The 17,536-nt window shown below is 38.6% G+C and overlaps 1 protein-coding gene across 1 annotated transcript; it reads left to right on the plus strand.

Annotated features, from left to right (window-relative positions):
- The first annotated feature begins 389 nt into the window (after positions 1 to 389).
- LOC149102563 (uncharacterized) lies at positions 390 to 17,184 on the plus strand. The gene is made up of 12 exons (XM_089273414.1): positions 390 to 668; positions 781 to 852; positions 2,139 to 2,210; positions 10,220 to 10,291; positions 10,379 to 10,450; positions 10,851 to 10,925; positions 11,529 to 11,600; positions 12,142 to 12,350; positions 13,146 to 13,271; positions 13,666 to 15,225; positions 15,806 to 16,156; positions 16,677 to 17,184. Coding segments are annotated over exons 1-12 (2,709 nt in total). The 5' UTR covers positions 390 to 642; the 3' UTR covers positions 16,679 to 17,184.
- Positions 17,185 to 17,536: the final 352 nt, after the last annotated feature.

A 17,536-nucleotide genomic window follows, 5' to 3' on the forward strand; every position in this document is an offset into this window, starting at 1 on the left:
AGATCAGCTGTAAGCTAAGTCAATATTTTATAAGATACCAGTGCAATCTGACGCAACTCTATCCGTGTGTAACGATGAAAAGCCAACATGAAGTAATATCAATCTCAACGCTCGATAACGTTTATTATTGTATAGCTAGCTCATTGAGCGGGCAAGATGAACCGAACCCTGCAATGTGATTGGCTACCCCAGCGGGCAAGATGGCGCTATCTTGCCCGCTCGAGATTACCCGCTGTGTCCCGCAGGAAAATAGTTTTCTTTTCTATATAATAAATCTTTTGTTGACCGAGCTTGTTCGGTCAAGATACCTGGATATTGGCCTTGTTCTTTTTTTGCATGTTTATGGACCTCGACTCTATCTCGTTCCCGAAACACGCAGTAAAGAATTTGGCCAATATCCAGCCATCTTGACCACACGCTTGGTCAATAACCCATATATTCTAACAAATTCACTTAATCAATGATTCGTTTCCGCAGGGTTTTTTCTTCAAACTTAATTACAACTCTGCCAAGCAGAATATTCTCGACGATGACAGATATATTTTGGCTGTAAGTTACAAGTTGCGTCAACACACATGACTACTGGAGATTAGTTCGTCATTCGTGGATTACGGTTATCCTCTTTGTCTACATATATAATACATGAAGCCACGAAACTTTCATCTTAGGTTAGAGTTGTATTATATACACATGAAACATTCAACCATTAGCACTAAATTCGTCTCATTTGTTGCATACCTCGTGTTAATTTACTTCTTTGAAATGTTGGACGGTTCACAGGGAGTTCTCATCAAACGCCATCACAGTTCTACCAGAAGGCGTATTCTCCAATTTGAAGAACCTTGGAGTACTGTGAGTAAATGATATCGTAACCAGCACTGTACATGCAGTGCAAAGAAGCTATAGGCACTTAATTAATACACTTAATGCATTCTACTTCAATGCATACGAACAAAAGCATTAAAATGGAGTTGGCATGGTCATTTTCAGACATTTCTTTTATCTTTCCACCTGGTCGGCGCCATAGTTTTTAGAGTGAAATGGTTATGAACCCCGACAAACGTCAAAGAAGCAAACAAAGATGCCAAGATTTATGTTGGAAGGTCCACGACCGTGCACAATCTTTTCTTTTTCGCTCATACACTATGCATGAGTTACGTAACCAAAACGTTTCTACTGATTAGTTCCTCGGCACGGAGTAAACAACTATTGTGTTTCGTGCACGGTCAAGGCAAAAAAAAAAGAGAGAACAAAAACATACAACAAAGAAATTTGTCGGGCTTCATAATCATTCCCCTCTATTAACTGCGTCGGCGCCATTAACATTGTTGTTCGTTGGATTCTGCAAAGGATCTATCTGGCGTAAACTTTATCTGCGTCACGGTCAGTAACAAGGAAGGGAAGCAAATTAAAACTTGTACCTGATGTTTATTCCGAATTTAAAAGTGAGACACGGTTGATCATTGGCTAACGTTGAATCGAAAACGTATTTGAGTGTTCCTTTCCTGGAACACTTTCTTTTCTATTACACACATATATATTTTTTTAAATGACCGAGAAAATTATTTCATTGCGGTTGGTTGAGAGCAGGCCAATCTATCGTTGCAATTCTTAATTTGCACTGCAGTGCAAATGAACGCGCGCGCCCTTGCATAATTTCCTCAGTCATATAATGAAACAGGCTCGTGCAATTTTGAGAGAATTTTAAAATACCACTCGTAGTGAAAAGTACAGCCCAAAAATAATGCACAGGCAAGAACATTTTTTGCGTCCGCAAGCCGGCAACTTTAATGGCAATTGCATCTATACGATTACTTCTACTTATTTTGCAATTAATGACTATTATGAGAGTCTAATCAAACATAATTAGCACTTACTCGTCAAATAACACACTTAGTACTTTTTATCGTTTCATTTCAATGGCACCATTCCACAGGGATATCTCTTCTAACGCTATCACTTCTCTGCCTCCTGGAGTGTTTTCTAATCAGAAACAAATGACATGGCTGTAAGTAAACAGTCTCACACCCACTACAACAAGTTTTCTACATGGTTTACATTTACTTTCCAATATCTACCAGGAAATAAAACCTTGTGGATCTAAGCACGTTTTTGTCTTTTATGATTTCTCATTCCAGGGATTTTTCTTCAAACGCTGTTAAATTCCTGCCTGACGGAGTTTTTTCCACACAAACGTCATTACGCTGGCTGTAAGTGAAACTTCGCATGCTTGAAAAACGCCACCAGCCTCATTTTCTTTCTACCTTTCCGACTCAAATTGTCTTAGAAACATCTAACATGGTTCCTTACTATTTAAGTCATCGTTATCCTACCTCTGGCATTTGCTTACAAATTACCCCGTTTACAAAGACCAATAACCTTGAACATTATCACTCAATAATGATCGACTACGTTGATATATTCATGAACTGCAACTGCGAGGATCAAACAAAAGAACGCCATTTGAAGGGTGTATTTCGATTTCTTTTGCGCATCAGTGAAACCTTACATTTCAATAATCTAAGACGGTTCTGAAACGTATGGATGCAGTTTTCTGAAGAATTATAGCTTCTTTGTGCGAAGACAAAACAAAACCCTCTCATTTCTCCTATTAGCTATCATAAATGACGTTAGCCTTGCGTCATGTTATAGGATTGTTGCAGAGGTTTTTTTTTCGTGAATGGGCAAGTTCCGTCACAAGAATGGTTTATTATCTTTGTTTTAATTTTTTGCACAGAGATTTTTCTTCAAACGCTATTTTAGTTTTACCAGAAGGATTGTTTGCCAACCTGACAAGCCTGCAGGACTTGTGAGTGACACGTAAATTAAGGCGCAACTCATTTGGGCATTTCTTTGTAAGACCAACACATATTCGAGTCCTCGCACGAATGAGAAAGAAACAAAATTTATCTACTTCTTAGCACTCATTTATTTGTATGTTTTTATTTGCTTTTAAGAAACCTGGCTTTCAACAATGCTCAAAACCTTAGAGAGGATGTATTCTCCAGTCTTACAAACGTAGAAGAACTGTACGTCAGAGAAAATCACGTGAAACGTTTATAGCTCTTTTAATTCGCAGTACTTGGTGGCATCAGTTTTCCGTGCTGTTTGTTTTTGTTTTTTGTTTTTGTTTTTTGCTTTTGTTTTTGTTTTTCGTGCTGTTGCTGTTCGTGATGTGTTTGTGCTGAGAAATTTAATAAATATTGTATAAGTATTATTTCGGGCCGGGTTGTTCAAAGCCCGATTAAGCTAACCCAGGATTAGCGAGAAAATTGATTTAAATTTTGTAACGTATTGTGGAGGTTTTCTGTTTATATTGTTTGTCCTTCAGTTTTGAGTTTGAATGATATCAAACTACACAAAACATAAGCCGTGAGAAACATTTTTATACAACAAAAAATTCATACTTAGGTCAACTTTTAATCCTGGGTTAGCGTTAACGGCTTCCGAACAACCTGGCGTACTGTTTCTATTCTCTGGTTACTTCTTCATATACGAAATTTGTCAAAGCTATGTGATGCCGAAAAGCTTGATATTTCTCAACGCGCAGCATTGCCGTTCTAGTATCTGATAGCATACCAAGAAGTTCAGGAAATCAAATCACCACTTTTGCATTAAAATACTACCAAAAATACCAATAGCATTAGTCGACTTGATATATCATAAGTATCTCCTTTGCAGGAACTTGACGTCCAATTCCATCACAAATCTCTCCCAGAGTATATTTGTTCGTCAGAAAAATTTACGCATCCTGTAAGCATTATATCAATATATGTATGTCATTGTGTGTTCCACAAGTATGTGATCTATACTTGTTGCGATTGAGTGATTCGATATTTGATCTAACAATCAATACTTGCAGAGACCTTTCTTACAATGGAATGAAACACTTACCTAGGGAATTATTCTGCTGTATGACAAAGCTAACATCTCTGTAAGTTTCAATTTAAGGTTTTCTTATCTAAGTAGAACTTTCAAGCAAGAAACACGCAGAAAAGAAATAATTATATCTTTTGACGCAATTGATGCTTCCCCTCAGTTACATTTCCCTCGGCATTGTCATCCTTTGGCGTAAACTATACACACTTTAAGAATGTTGACGTTATTATCAAGTTGCTCTTGCAAAGATAACCCTTTGTAAATAAGCGACACATTTGCATTCTTGTTTTCGTCTTCCTTTTTAGATGCCTATACGAAATTTGTTTAATTTTTTTTTCACTTCTGTAAAGTGCTAGTGTGAAAGCAAAGAGCTGTGAAAAAATTATGTAACAATTATGTGTAATGTTAAGTACATAAAATTCAACCTTGTTCCCAGGAAGTTTCCCAGGAAAAAGCCCTGTAACCAAGGTTAACATAAAATTGATCATCTTCAGTGGTATACTCCCTGACTGTTTTATAGACTGCTGCAGAACAACATTATAGCCTTTATATCAAACACAACTTTTGCTAACTTCCCGGACATGGAATATCTGTATGTATTATCATTTATGACTGGGATAAACATTCTTACAAGTACGTCAGAGAAAATAATGATTTACGTTGTTGACAGCTTAAGACGTAATCCGATAGGAGATCGAGCAATTGCAGTTTTTAGTAGAGAAAACCTTGTACCAGAATAATTTTAGGTATTTCACAGTCCTTTCTACCTTCTATTAAAGCTAAAGATATAAACAGTTTCCTGAAGTAACGCTTTGGGAACTCGAGAAAATAAATTTCAAAGTACAGAGAAATTGTGCAAACATAGATGAAATTTTATCATTAGTTTCATTTCATCAGTACTTTCAAGTGTTCTCTACATGAGAAACAATACAAAATTTTGCAATAACTGTTAATTTTCTTACGCGCTGATTGGCTCATTTTTATCATCAATAAGAGTACAGAGGGATAAAATTGTAATTTATGCGAGGTTTCAAGTTCAACTTTCAGCTGTGTCAAACTGTCAACTTTTTGACCAATGAGATTTTATGGACATTTTTAAGTAGCCAATCAAAAAGTCGGAAAAGCTATTGACCATGTTCGCGTCATTTTGAATAAAATTCACTTGTCTTTGTTTACGGCAAGTTTACGGCACCTTTTCCCCTCTTTTGTTCCCGGCATTTGACCATTTTGGGCATGACGGGCCGCACGGGGCTTCTACTGTAAGTACCGCAGAGATATGGTAGGAAATTTTCCTAGCATTCCTTACATACTCTCACTAGGGTTCTTCGTCTTGCCGTCAGGGAAGGCGTCACAATCTGTTTCTCTAAAACCGGGAACGGGGAATCGGAGAATAGGAATAAGCAACGAGGAATGGTGAACGGGGAATCTTTAAAATGGGCAATCTTTAAAAGCGGGAATCTTTAAAATGGGGAATCTTTAAAGGCGGAAATCTTTAAAACGGGGAATCTTTAAAATGGGGAATCGTTAAAAGCGGGAATCTTTAAGATGGGGAATCTTTAAAACGGGGAATCTTTAAAATGCAGAATCTTTAAAAGCGGGAATCTTTAAAACGGGGAATCTTTACAAGCGGGAATCTTTAAAATAGGGAATCTTTAAAAGCGAGAATCTTTAAAATGTGCAATCTTTAAAAGCGGGAATCTTTAAAATGGGCAATCTTTAAAAGCGGGAATCTTCAAAATGGGCAATCTTTAAAAGCGGGAATCTTTAAAATGGGGGATCTTTAAAAGCGGGAATCTTAAAACGGGGAATCTTTAAAACGGGGAATCTTTAAAACGGGGAATCTTTAAAAAGGGAATCTTTAAAATGGGGAATCTTTAAAAGCGTGGATCTTAAAAATGGGCAATCTTTAAAAGCGGGAATCTTTAAAATGGGCAATCTTTAAAAGGGGGAATCTTAAAACGGGGAATCTTTAAAAGCGGGAATCTTTAAAACGGGGAATCTTTAATCTTTAATCTTTAGCGTTAATCTTTATTGAAAAGTGAGCGAGAATCTCTCCGTTTCCCACCGGAAGCTATTTATTCTGTCAAATGTATCAACTCAAAAGATACAGAGACAGTTGTGGAATTTATTCATTGTAATTATACTGCACGCTATTAAAGCACATCGGTTTAGCGGAATAGTGGAGCGGTTCAAATCTCGATTCTCAGTCTTTGAGATCCGCTAGACCCACCAAAGAATCGAACCGCCTGGATTTATCTTAACTCCGGACTGTGACGTTTTTAAATCGAGTTTCGCAGCGATGGATATTTGTCCTAGCTTTATCATGTGCTAATGGAAGGACTCACGACCTAACGACAAATATATGGCAAGGAAAACACGTTTTTGGTTATTTAATCGATAACTCAACAGTTCCCTAAATCTGGTTTTCGCATGACGTCGCTAAAATTCAAACTACAAAACTATTGATCCTCCTGAGATGTTACTTTCATGATGTATAAGAGCAGCTGAAAACTAATATTCATACAAATTTTCGCTCCAAGTGGGTTCTTGGTCTTGTAATAGACTACGCTTGAATTTTTAAGCTTTTGCGTGACGCGGCATTTACATGACGGGGAAGAAACTGTCATGTTGGTTAAAAGAGTGACTTATTTCGGGGAATATGGCTATCTGAACAGTTCATGTATTAGAAAAAAGTATTATTTTTAAAATGTTTTGAGTTCCTGGAGAGATAAATTCACGCTTTTGTAGCAAAACTCAGTGACAGATGTTTCTGATGGTTTCCGGCCGCCATCCGGATGGGCGCCAGCATTGCGTCTCCATCAAAATCTCTATAAATTTAGGTAAAAAATTTCTCCGCATATCTTGCGTAAGAAACATTGCTGTGACCTGAATCTTGGCGAAAGTCTTTGCATATTTACTTTCTTTCTCTTCAAGATTCTGGAATTTTGATCATTTGAACTGTTTTGATTTTTATTTTGATATATTTTGAACGGCGTGACACTGAAAACCAGCAATAAAGTAATTCGATGCTCGATGCCCGAACGATGTGGCGGCGAATTTCGCGTATAATCCGTCATTGTGTACTTCATGATACCTCTTTCTACGCCATGCAGTTATGCGAAGACAATTTCAAAGTGTCCATTGCATTCACTTTAAAGAAGTAAGAATCGGTCGCTTTGAAGGTCTTCCACAATTTAAGTGGAATGATCTCGGCGAACAAGATGTGATAGGGGAAGGGTCGTTTGGAGCAGTTTTTATCACAAAAACCAGCAACAAGGACGGAAAGTCAAAACAGTGGTTGACAAGAAATCACCCGCTTTTAAAGATTCCCGCTTAAAAAAGATTCCCCATTTAAAACATTCCCGCTTTAAAAGATTCCCCGCCTTTAAAAATTCCCCATTTTCAAGATTCCTCATTTTAAAGATTCCTAGTTTTTTAAAAAGATTCCCCATTTTAAAGATTCCCCGTTTTAAAGATTCCCCATTTTAAACATTCCCGTTTTTAAAGATTCCTCATTTTAAAGATTCCCGCTTTTAAAGATTCCCCATTTTAATGATTTCCGCTTTTAAAGATTCCCCATTTTAAAGATTCCCGCTTTTAAATATTCTCCATTTTAAAGATTCCCACTTTTAAAGATTCTCCATTTTAAAGATTCCCCATTTTGAAGATTCCCGCTTTTAAAGATTCCCGCTTTTAAAGATTCCTCATTTTAAAGATTCCCCGTTCCCCGTTCCCCGCTCACCATTCCCATTCTCCGATTCTTCATTCCGCGTTTTAGAGATAGCCGTTTCAGTGACAGGAAAAAAACGTGAGCGGACAAAACCGGGAAAGGCCGATAAATCAAGTAATCCCGGAATGATAAACTAATTACACATCATGAACCTTCCTCTGCTTCTCCCCCTGAACCAAGTCCTGATCTACGAACTGAACTTAAAGATACTAAAGTGCCTACGAATGGATGTTGAGCGCGGCGAGCAGACGTAAATGTCTTGTTTACCCAATGAAAGCCAGTCCGGGTGTAAAGGCGCGCTTGATTAATCAATCTAAAACAGATCTTAAGGAATAGAAACCCAGATGATCTGGAATACTTGTCTGAGTATGTCGTTGGCAGTGGGAGCCACGTGCAGTGTTATCATGCTCGGCAATTGAAGTTATTGTGTAGAAAATATCGCACAATTACACAGCCAAGGGCCAAAAAAACAAACAAACAAAGGCGCGAGAACACGCACCTAAAACGCGAGTGTGGCGGATCTCTAAACGCGCGAAAACTTACGAGAGAAAAGAAAGTTGATAGGGGTGAAAATCTGTCACCCAAACACTGTCCAAATCGATAGTTTTCCACAATTAAAATACACGTGTGTAGATTTGGGGGAGGGCTAAAAGGAGCATCTTTAAAAAGTTAGGTAAACATTGGTAGGGATTCCTGCACCTAAAACGCGAGTGTGGCGTATTTCTAAACGCGCGAGAACTTACGAGAGAAAAGAAAGTTGATATGGGCGAGAATCTCCAACCCAAACACTGTACAAATCGACAGTTTTCCACAATTGAAATACACGTGTGTGGATTTGGGGGAGGGCTAAAAACAGCATCTTTAAAAAGTTAGGTAAGCATTGGTTGGGAGCCCTGCATCTAAAACGCGAGTGTGGCGTATTTCTAAACGCGCGAGAACTTACAAGAGAAAAGAAAATTGATATGGGCCAGAATCTCTCACTTTATGAAGGGACGGAAATAACTTCTACTGTAAGTATCCCTTCCTGGTTTTTTTTTTTTTTTAATTGTATGAGAACAGGGCTGTATTCCTCCAAGGCTGTGGGTGTAATTCGTAAAAACACCGAGTTCTTATAAATCATTTAGAATATTCTTCGTTCCAGTTCAAATTTATGTTGCTGGCACATGGGTGGGCACTTTATATGTAGACCGTGATGTAAGATACCTTAAACTATTTTTATTGTTCATGATGCACTGCTACGTTAGTCTGCTTTATAAATATTTAACTGCTCTGGTCGAGTTTTTAATTTCAATATGATTAAACGTTCTTTTTATGCGTTCCTATTAAAAATGATGCAAAGTTGTCAATTTTGGTAGTTTCAATTTGAAGAGAGGGTCCTGTTAGTACCTTCATGCTACTTGATGAAAATTTTGCGGGTTTTGTTTTACCAGGGCGCTTCATGACGCTTCCTGGAATAAGGTAAACCTTCCCTAGTTGAATCGTCATCAGTTTATCGTACATTATTCAGGTTATTGATTGGAAAAATAATTATACTTTTGAACCTTAGTTCCTCTATTCTCAGGGGATGGAGGGTGGGCTCACTTCTTTCGGAGGTCGTTACTTACGGACTTTTACGATTCGTTGCGTGTACGAGCCATTGGCCAAGCGATTGCCCAAGCCATTGGTAGCCGTGCATGATCACCTAAAGCACTGACAATCTATCTTAGCTCCATGTACTAAGTTTCTCCTCGCGCTTTTTTTTGTTTTGCCCTCGGCTGTGTAATTGTGCGATATTTTCTACACAATAACTTCAATTGCCGTGCATGATAATACTGTACGTGGCTCCCACTGCCAACGACATTGTCAGGCAAGTATTCCAGATCATCTGGGTTTTTTATTCCTTAAGATCTGTTTTAGATTGATTAATGAAATGCTCCTTTACGCCCGGACAAGCATCTCGATGGAAGCTCAGAGTTTATTGTGATGGCTTTTATTGGGTAAACAAGACATTTACGTCTGCTCGCCGCGCTCAACATCCATTCGTAGGCACTTTGGTATCTTTAAGTTCAGTTCGTAGATCAGGACTTGGTTCAGGGGGAGAAGCAGAGGAAGGTTCATGTTGTGTACATGTAATTCGTTCATTATTGCGAGATTACTTGATTTATCAGCCTTTCCCGGTTTTATCCGCTCACGTTTTTTTCCTGCCCAAGTCTTTCTTCACGTGTGTTTAGACGTGATCCGATATATAATGACCTTGTTTTGTTCCAGATTATTGGCGTCGGTGGAGTCCGCCATCATTTTTAAGGCACTGTTAATATCGTGACTTCATTTTAAAGCTTGTCTCATATTCTATCAGCCGTTTCTGGTTTATTTTTTATTTAATATCATCGACATGTCACTGAAACAGATTTTGACGCCTTTCCTGGCCGCAAGACAAAGGAACCCTAGTGAGAGTATGTAAGGAATGCTGGGAAAATTTCCTACCATATCTCTGCGGTACTTACAGTAGAAGCCCCGTGCGTCCCGTCATGTCTTGTTATTGTAAAAGAAAAATTGAGGTCAGTTTGTTAAATACAGACATCAAGCAAAAATTGTATTTTTCATTAACCTTTTATTTATTCCCCCGTTTAGGTTTCTGAGCGCCAACCAATTGCAGGTTGTTCCATATCGAGCCTTCTACAATATGCATCTCCTGCAGATATTGTAAGTATTGACGAGCAAACAGAACAGCTATCTGATTAAACCGGACTTACTTCCTATTTACCTTGTGTGTTATTTCACTGTTGTTAGAATGATATCAGATAATCCGTTAAAGACGATCGAGCCAGAGGCATTTAGGCTTGGCAGTGCAAGTTTAAATATGTAAGTTCTCATAAAATATATGTTATGTCAGGGCTGCAGCAGGAAAAAATTTGACTGAGGCAATGTCCATTAATTGTCACTGGGACATTATCCATGGTTAAATTCTCCTTCTAGGTATTTAGGGTGTTTGTGATGAATATAAACAACAAAAACGAACACAAAATGACTGAGGCAAGTGCCTCAGTTTGCCTGTTTCCAGCTACAGCCCTGTATATGTGAGTATTTTACATCTTTTCATATGGGAAAGGTTCTCTTTTTTTCGGGAAAATGTAATGAACAAAAAAACATTCGACGATGATGAACTACCTTTATTTCAATACAGCGATGGAATAGGTATCGTTTAGGAAATATCGCTTTGTAATCATTTAAAGCAGTATCTAGTGTCTGTTTTTTTCGGCAGATATCTGTTGCGGACGAATCTGAAGATATTCAGCCTTGAGTTCTTCAAAGGACTACATGGTCTAGATTCGAAAATGTAATGTATATCGAGAAGCATTTACGAATAAGATTTCATTCCGGATTACTTACGCCAGTGCCTAACTACACGTAACCAAACGTATATGCCCTTGAATTTTATACGCAGGCCAAATGCATACCTGCGCAACGCAGTGATTTTCTTCGTGATCAATCGTGCACAGTATTTCCATATGCGGATCCACTGAGGTCATAACGTAACAAGCCATTTCCAAGTTGCTCTTGCCTCCGCTTCAAAACGAGTCTTGGTGCATAACCTTTCATATGGACATATGAAATGGCTTATTAATTTTCCTACTTTAGTTTGTTTAATAAAGAAACGTCGAAAGATTGTTTCGCAGAGACTGATCTTTTGTTGTTATTGTCCTTGTTACTATTAATGTCATTGTCGGTGTTGTGGTCATTGTCATTGTCATTGTTATTGTTGCCGTTGTTGTTGTACACGGATGCATTCATAGTTGAGTCAATAAGTAAACCATGGCAAGAGCGAAAAATTACCTGCGTTTTACTGTCACTGACATTAATGAATATAGTAGACAAGACTTCGGGTACAGCTTTTCCTATCAGACCTGCCGTCCATTAAACGACAACTATTCCTTTTCAGGGTGATGCAGAATAGACAAATTGGAACAATGAGATATTACAATCAAGGAACAAGACGCTGCGCAATATATTTGTCAGTACATTTAGTATCAATCGTGAACACTACTTTCTACTAGAATACTCACAGCTAGGTATAGTCAATCGAGGATCTCGGCGGCGAATGAAAAGTAGAATAGCTTGTGACATTTCTTTGCCGTCCTCTGCAAAAAAAAAAACAACAATAACAGCGTGAAAGGACAAAGTCGTACCTATTTTGGAGAACGGGTACCGCAATGGCTAATTTTTGTGTCTTCCTTTGGAATTGAACGCTGTCATTGCGTATTTAGCCTGAGCAAGTTTTTAGACCGATAGGCGTACTGAAAAGACCTACACAGTTGTTGGGAATTGCCAGCAATTGATTGATTGATTTGTGCCCATATTGTGAAATACGTTTTGTTCTTTGCCCTTTTGATTTTCGGGTAAGCCGTTTTCAAAATGGCTTGGGATTCAGAACTCGAAATATTCCAACAAAACGTCATCAACATCGGCTAACACTAAGCCAGGAACTGGGAATCATAGAAACCATTCGTGATAACTTATTTTTGCTGGTAATCATAGAAACCTTTCGCTCCTAGGAATCCTCTTGATTCCGATACAGAATACGTGAGAGTCGAGGATCCCCTCACAGCTGTGGGTAGAACCTTTATTGCCGCTCTCTTGGCTTCGGGATTCAGAGAGGTTTACGATGACAACCGATTTAACGCCGAGTTTCTACCATGTCCTCTGGGAACGTTTTACAATTCAACCTCCAGAGGAGAACAGGGTTGTATACAATGTCCTCCAGGTAAGGAAAAGACCTCCCAGCAGCCGTTGAGAAGTGACTAGGGAGTTTTAGCAAACCACAACGGCGACGCCAACAAGAACGTCACCAAATGAAAGGTTTAATGAGCAGAACAATGGTTCTGCACGATCGTTTTGAATCTTAGTACATTTCTTTGCCGTCCTCTGCAAAAAAACAACGTGAAAAGACAAAGTCATACGTATTTTGAAGAACGCGTGCCGCAGTGGCTAGTTTTCTGGGACTTCATTTGTAAGTTGAGCTGTCATTGCATATTTAATTAGCCTTAGCAAGTTTTAGATCGATAAGCTTCCTGAAAAGATCTACACAGTTGAGACATTCGAAGGTAAAATAAAAATCCATTTTTTACAAGACGTCGTCCTCGGCGTCGCCGTCGACATTGCTAAAACTCCCTAATGTATGCTGAGAAAGAAAAGGAATTCTTTCCTTGCGTCCTTTTGGGGTTTATAGTTGGCCTTTTACAGGCTTTCGTGTGTGCTGGAAAAGTCAGTTTCTCTTGAAAGACCTGGAAGGGGTAAATTTGTAGCATAAAAAGTAGAAATTCGCAGGTGGAATCATTACATCTCTGGCCAAAATCAATCACATTGTGCTCATTAAGGCATGCTTTGTAAGCCGCTTTTTCAGCAGACTGCGATAATCATCTTCAGTCTTGAAAAGTAATGATTTAAAGTGAACAAATTATTGTGAAAAATATCTCACCATTTTGGAGTTGAACTGTGCTGGGACCCCTATAACCACTTGTGCTAACGCTCATCAAATCCTTGTTATTCTTACTTTCAGGAGGCTTTTACTCTGATAGCGTAGGTCATGTGGCCAGAAGCTGTAAGAAGTGTCCCAATGGTTCTTTTGTGTTGTTCGACAAAGCTCCAGGAAAACGGCCTCAAGATTGCAAGTCTTGCCCAGAAGGTAAATAATGATAACTAAGTCCTCCCACCCGATCCTGCCTGATCTAAATGAGCTAGCGAAGATGTCAATGTTAAAAATATTTAAAGGGCAAGTGTCAATAATACACTCATAAGCAGTGGTTTTTGCCCTTGTCTGTTTAGAATGCGCATTATTTTTCTGAAACCGGATGCCTTTTCATTAACCTCAGAAGACACCTTTTTAACGTAATTACCACATTATTACATCGTTCCAGTTTCAAAACTAGTCCCCTGTGCCTCCTACAAGGCTGTAGAAAATGATTATTCCCTATCAGCAAACGTGCAAGTTAAATTTAAATTACGCTAAAAGCTAAACTTTATGATTCTATGAAAAATAATGGTAAAAAAAACATCTACGTCTTTTAAATCTTTTATAGGAACAGAAACTGATTTCTTTGCTGGATTACGTGCTTGTCAATGCTTGAACGGATTTCATCGCACCCACATGTTCAAGGAATGCCACAAATGTGAACATGGTCTCGAATGCAAGGATGATTATGCAACTTTAAAACCCGGTTATTGGTGGAAATGGCGAAACGATAGCTACAAGGATCGCTACACAGAGTTTCTTACAAATTTGTTGGCCTCTTCACCAGTACTCGACGCTACCAGTGTACAATATCCACATCCTATGCCAAAGCCTTATAAATGTCCTATAGAAGAGTCTTGCAAGGGAGGTTTAGATTCTCCATGTAGGAATGGGTACGAAGGTCCACTATGTGGTGTTTGCAGCTCAGGGTACCACAGGCAATTGCAAATCTGCGAACCATGTCCCTCTAAAAAGTGGATTGTTGGACAGTTGTCAATAATTACGGCCGTTGTACTGATAATCTTTGCTGGTTTGGCCTGGAATAGTAGAAGAAAGACAAAGACTGCTCGAGCGCGCCCTTTCGTAGATATGTTTTTGTCCAAACTCAAGATCGTCATTGGCTTTTACCAGGTCACTTACGGGTTACTGCAAACGTTCTCGTACATAAAATGGCCGGAATCTCTGGAAGTCATTGGCAAGTATTCCGGAATACTCCAGATGGATCTTCTTCAAATAGCACCCATTCAGTGCCTTTTTCCTGGATTACACGTGGACGCCTTTGGAAACTTGTTTGCTACGATGGCAATGAATGGTGCTGTCATTGGCTTGAGTTGCCTTGCTTACGTTGTGCGGAAAGTGCACATAACAAGAAATCAAACCCTGACGAATAAAGAAAGGTCAACAAAGCTTTCAGAGACCAAAGAGTTTGTTTACAGAAACGCATTTTTCTTCCTGTACATAATGTATCTCGGCATGTGTTCCAAGACAGCCAGTGTGTTACCACTAGTTTGCCGAAAGCTTTGTCGAGACGATAAAGACGAGTCGTGTGATATATACCTAAAAACTGATTACAGCATACAATGCCATGTTTCCATGTACAACCAGTTGTTGGTCTTGGCGTTCATTTCTATTGCCTATGTCTTCGCTCTCCCTATTGCTTCATTCATCGCCCTTTGGAGACATCGGAGGGTTCTATTAGCAACAAGAGACACTAAAACATTTCAGAGTGCTGGCGGTAGTAGTGAAATAATCTCAGGGTTGCGATTTCTCTTTGAAAATTACAATCCTCGGACCTGGTACTGGGAACTGGTTGAAATGTCTCGTAAAGTCATCCTTACGTCTGGTCTGATTCTTGTAGGACAAGAGAGCAGGTCCTACATTGGATTGGCATGGGTTATGGCGGGAATCTACGGCATGCTTTTCTCCTGGATGAGACCCATAGGAGACTTGACCGAGAATAGATTAATGACCGTGTCCCTAGCTGTTACTGTTGTTAACTTGGGCATTGGAGCCGTGAGTAGAATTCCTGCTGAAAACATTCCATCCTCCATTGACCCTTACTTGGACGAGGTCATAATTAAAGGATTGATAATTGGGGCAAATACTTTGGTTATTGCCCTACCTGTCGGTAAGATAAATTTAAATTTATAATTTATTGTTTTACCGCTATCAATAAATCCTTGGTAGTAAGAGCTCTGAGTTGAATTGCTCTAAATGCGAACAAACCATTCCTTTACCCAGGGTGAATGATCGACCTGCCAAGGGAACCGTTCTTAGTTACAGTAATTTTCATAACTAATTTGCTTAGTCTTAATGTCCCGCTCATATCTTCCACCCACAAGAAAGAAAACATGGTGTTATTTAAGGTCTGTGTAAGTTTCTCTTGTTTTGAAAGTGCACTTGTGGTAGCCTTGTGACGCTTTGATCAGTAAAATCAAAATGGGTGAAAGTATCACATGCCAACTGAAAAAAAATAATAAGCAAACAAAACCTAACAAAGGAGCGACAAAAGAAACGAGGCAAAAACATAATGAAATGTACATTAATGACTTTATTCCGATTTAATGTCAGAGCCAAAATATTCTCAACTGTTCAAAGTCCACCTTGCTTCATCTGACATTTCCAAAATCATTGCAGACATGCGCATATCAATGAGCAGTACGTTAAGCAAAAATTAAATTATGTTATTATTTCTCGTTTGCTTTTAGTTCAGTATGCAATCCATTCATTTCGCTACCTCAATAAATGGTGCAGGGATCCGCAGTTGTCGTTTGTTTGCTGTCTGGCTTTGCTTCTCCCCCTCAGCGATATTCAGGAAGAAATTGGTGGTTTGGAAGAAACAGTTCGACAAACAGAGGAAATTGAAATGCCCAGCATTTTGGCTGCCGTGAGAGACTATGGACCTATTGATGCCCCTGTTGATGCAGATGCAAAAAGTGACATTGGCACAACGAAGTTGAAGGATGGTTATTACAAACATCTCTCGCACGACAAGACTCAACGCCATCAAGGGACACAAACTGAGCCATTTACATCTTCAGCTGCTCATGTGGATATCTGTGAGTCCGGTTTTCTAAAATAAACAGATTGCTAATGATTGATGTTTGAAGGATTATGGAATTACCTGCAAAACCAAATATAATTCGTAATATATAATTTTTAAAGTGGTATAAATTGATATATAATTTTCTCATAGTATCTGTAAATATGAGCACTGCATACTTCCTTATTCATCTCCATTTTTTACAACTCCACTTCTTTATTAAGTATAAATTTTAATTTCTTAATCGTCAGAGATATTCTGGTACGTTTTAGTGTACTGAGAGAGGGAAAATGACAAGAATTGCTTTTAACTTTAGAATTGGTTCCAATAAATTTGGGTTACGACCACAAAGCGAGAATCTGGTAACATAAGAGGTTCTTTTAACATCAAATTTCCAAATAAAATTTTCCACCACAATCAATTGTATGTGAGAGTTCACTGGGAGGTGGCCGTCAGTTTTACACACGCCTCGGTAATACTTTAGCAACATAAGTCTCTGTGAAAATAACCAAGTTTGCTTTTTTTTTGTCTTTCAGGACTCGATTTCGCCCGTCACCCTGGTACTCATAACACGTGCGAGTATCTGAAGTTGCATATCAAGAATTACACAGAATTTTGGAAATTGATGTAATATCCCGTTGTTATCCAGTTATTCAGCAACAAGTCCGCCAAATGTTTTTGTTGCCACCAAACAAGTCGTTAACCGAAACATATACATGTATAGGCAGAAGTTTCTAATATAAACTCATGATATTACTTATGGCTAGAATAAATACGATTAGAAGTTATATGTTTCCACATCACGCATAATGTAGGATACTTGTACTAAAAGAAAACCTCATAACAGTTTGCAAGCTTTTGCGATAGTATATCAAACACGAAAGACCGTGTTTGGCCACATTTCCAAACAACGTAAAGAGAGTTGATAATACATTACACAAAGTTAAAACAATCAATCAACAATATACGATCAATGTAGCGCATAAAATCCCAAACTAGGGTTCCTGTCACTAAAAACACGAATAAAATCGCTCACAAAAATTATGCCTTGTCATGCTTTTATTGATTGCCATGTCGTTTGCCTGCTTAAATACAGCAATATATAAAAAATTAGCTTGACGGTATACAGCTGTTTCGAGAAAGGCTGTCTGTGTAAAGCGCAACAGTGCAGGCGACAATCACGAGAGATAGCGACAACATTGCAAACGTCATTTCGTCAAAAAGTGAATGTAACAGTGAAAGAAAATCTACAGAAAAATTGTCTTATGAGTGGAAATATAATGTATCCTTGCTAATACTTCACGTGCAAGAGTACAAATTTTAGATTTCCTCTGCATCGATATGCAAAATTCCAATGAATACCTAGACTACCATTCGGTCTTGACGCGTAGGCTTA

This window comes from Orbicella faveolata, unplaced genomic scaffold (genome assembly GCF_042242905.1).
Source record: "Orbicella faveolata isolate gen_17 unplaced genomic scaffold, um_ofav_v1 contig_35, whole genome shotgun sequence".
NCBI lineage: Eukaryota > Metazoa > Cnidaria > Anthozoa > Scleractinia > Merulinidae > Orbicella > Orbicella faveolata.

What these genes read in the sequence shown, in the direction of transcription:
- LOC149102563 (XM_089273414.1), top strand. Translation starts at nt 643, where the DNA reads ATGAAGCCACGAAACTTTCATCTTAG. An exon ending in CATGGTCTAGATTCGAAAAT is followed by an intron (nt 10,926 to 11,528) that starts GTAATGTATATC and finishes ATTCCTTTTCAG; the next exon opens with GGTGATGCAGAATAGACAAA. An exon ending in TTGTATACAATGTCCTCCAG is followed by an intron (nt 12,351 to 13,145) that starts GTAAGGAAAAGA and finishes TCTTACTTTCAG; the next exon opens with GAGGCTTTTACTCTGATAGC.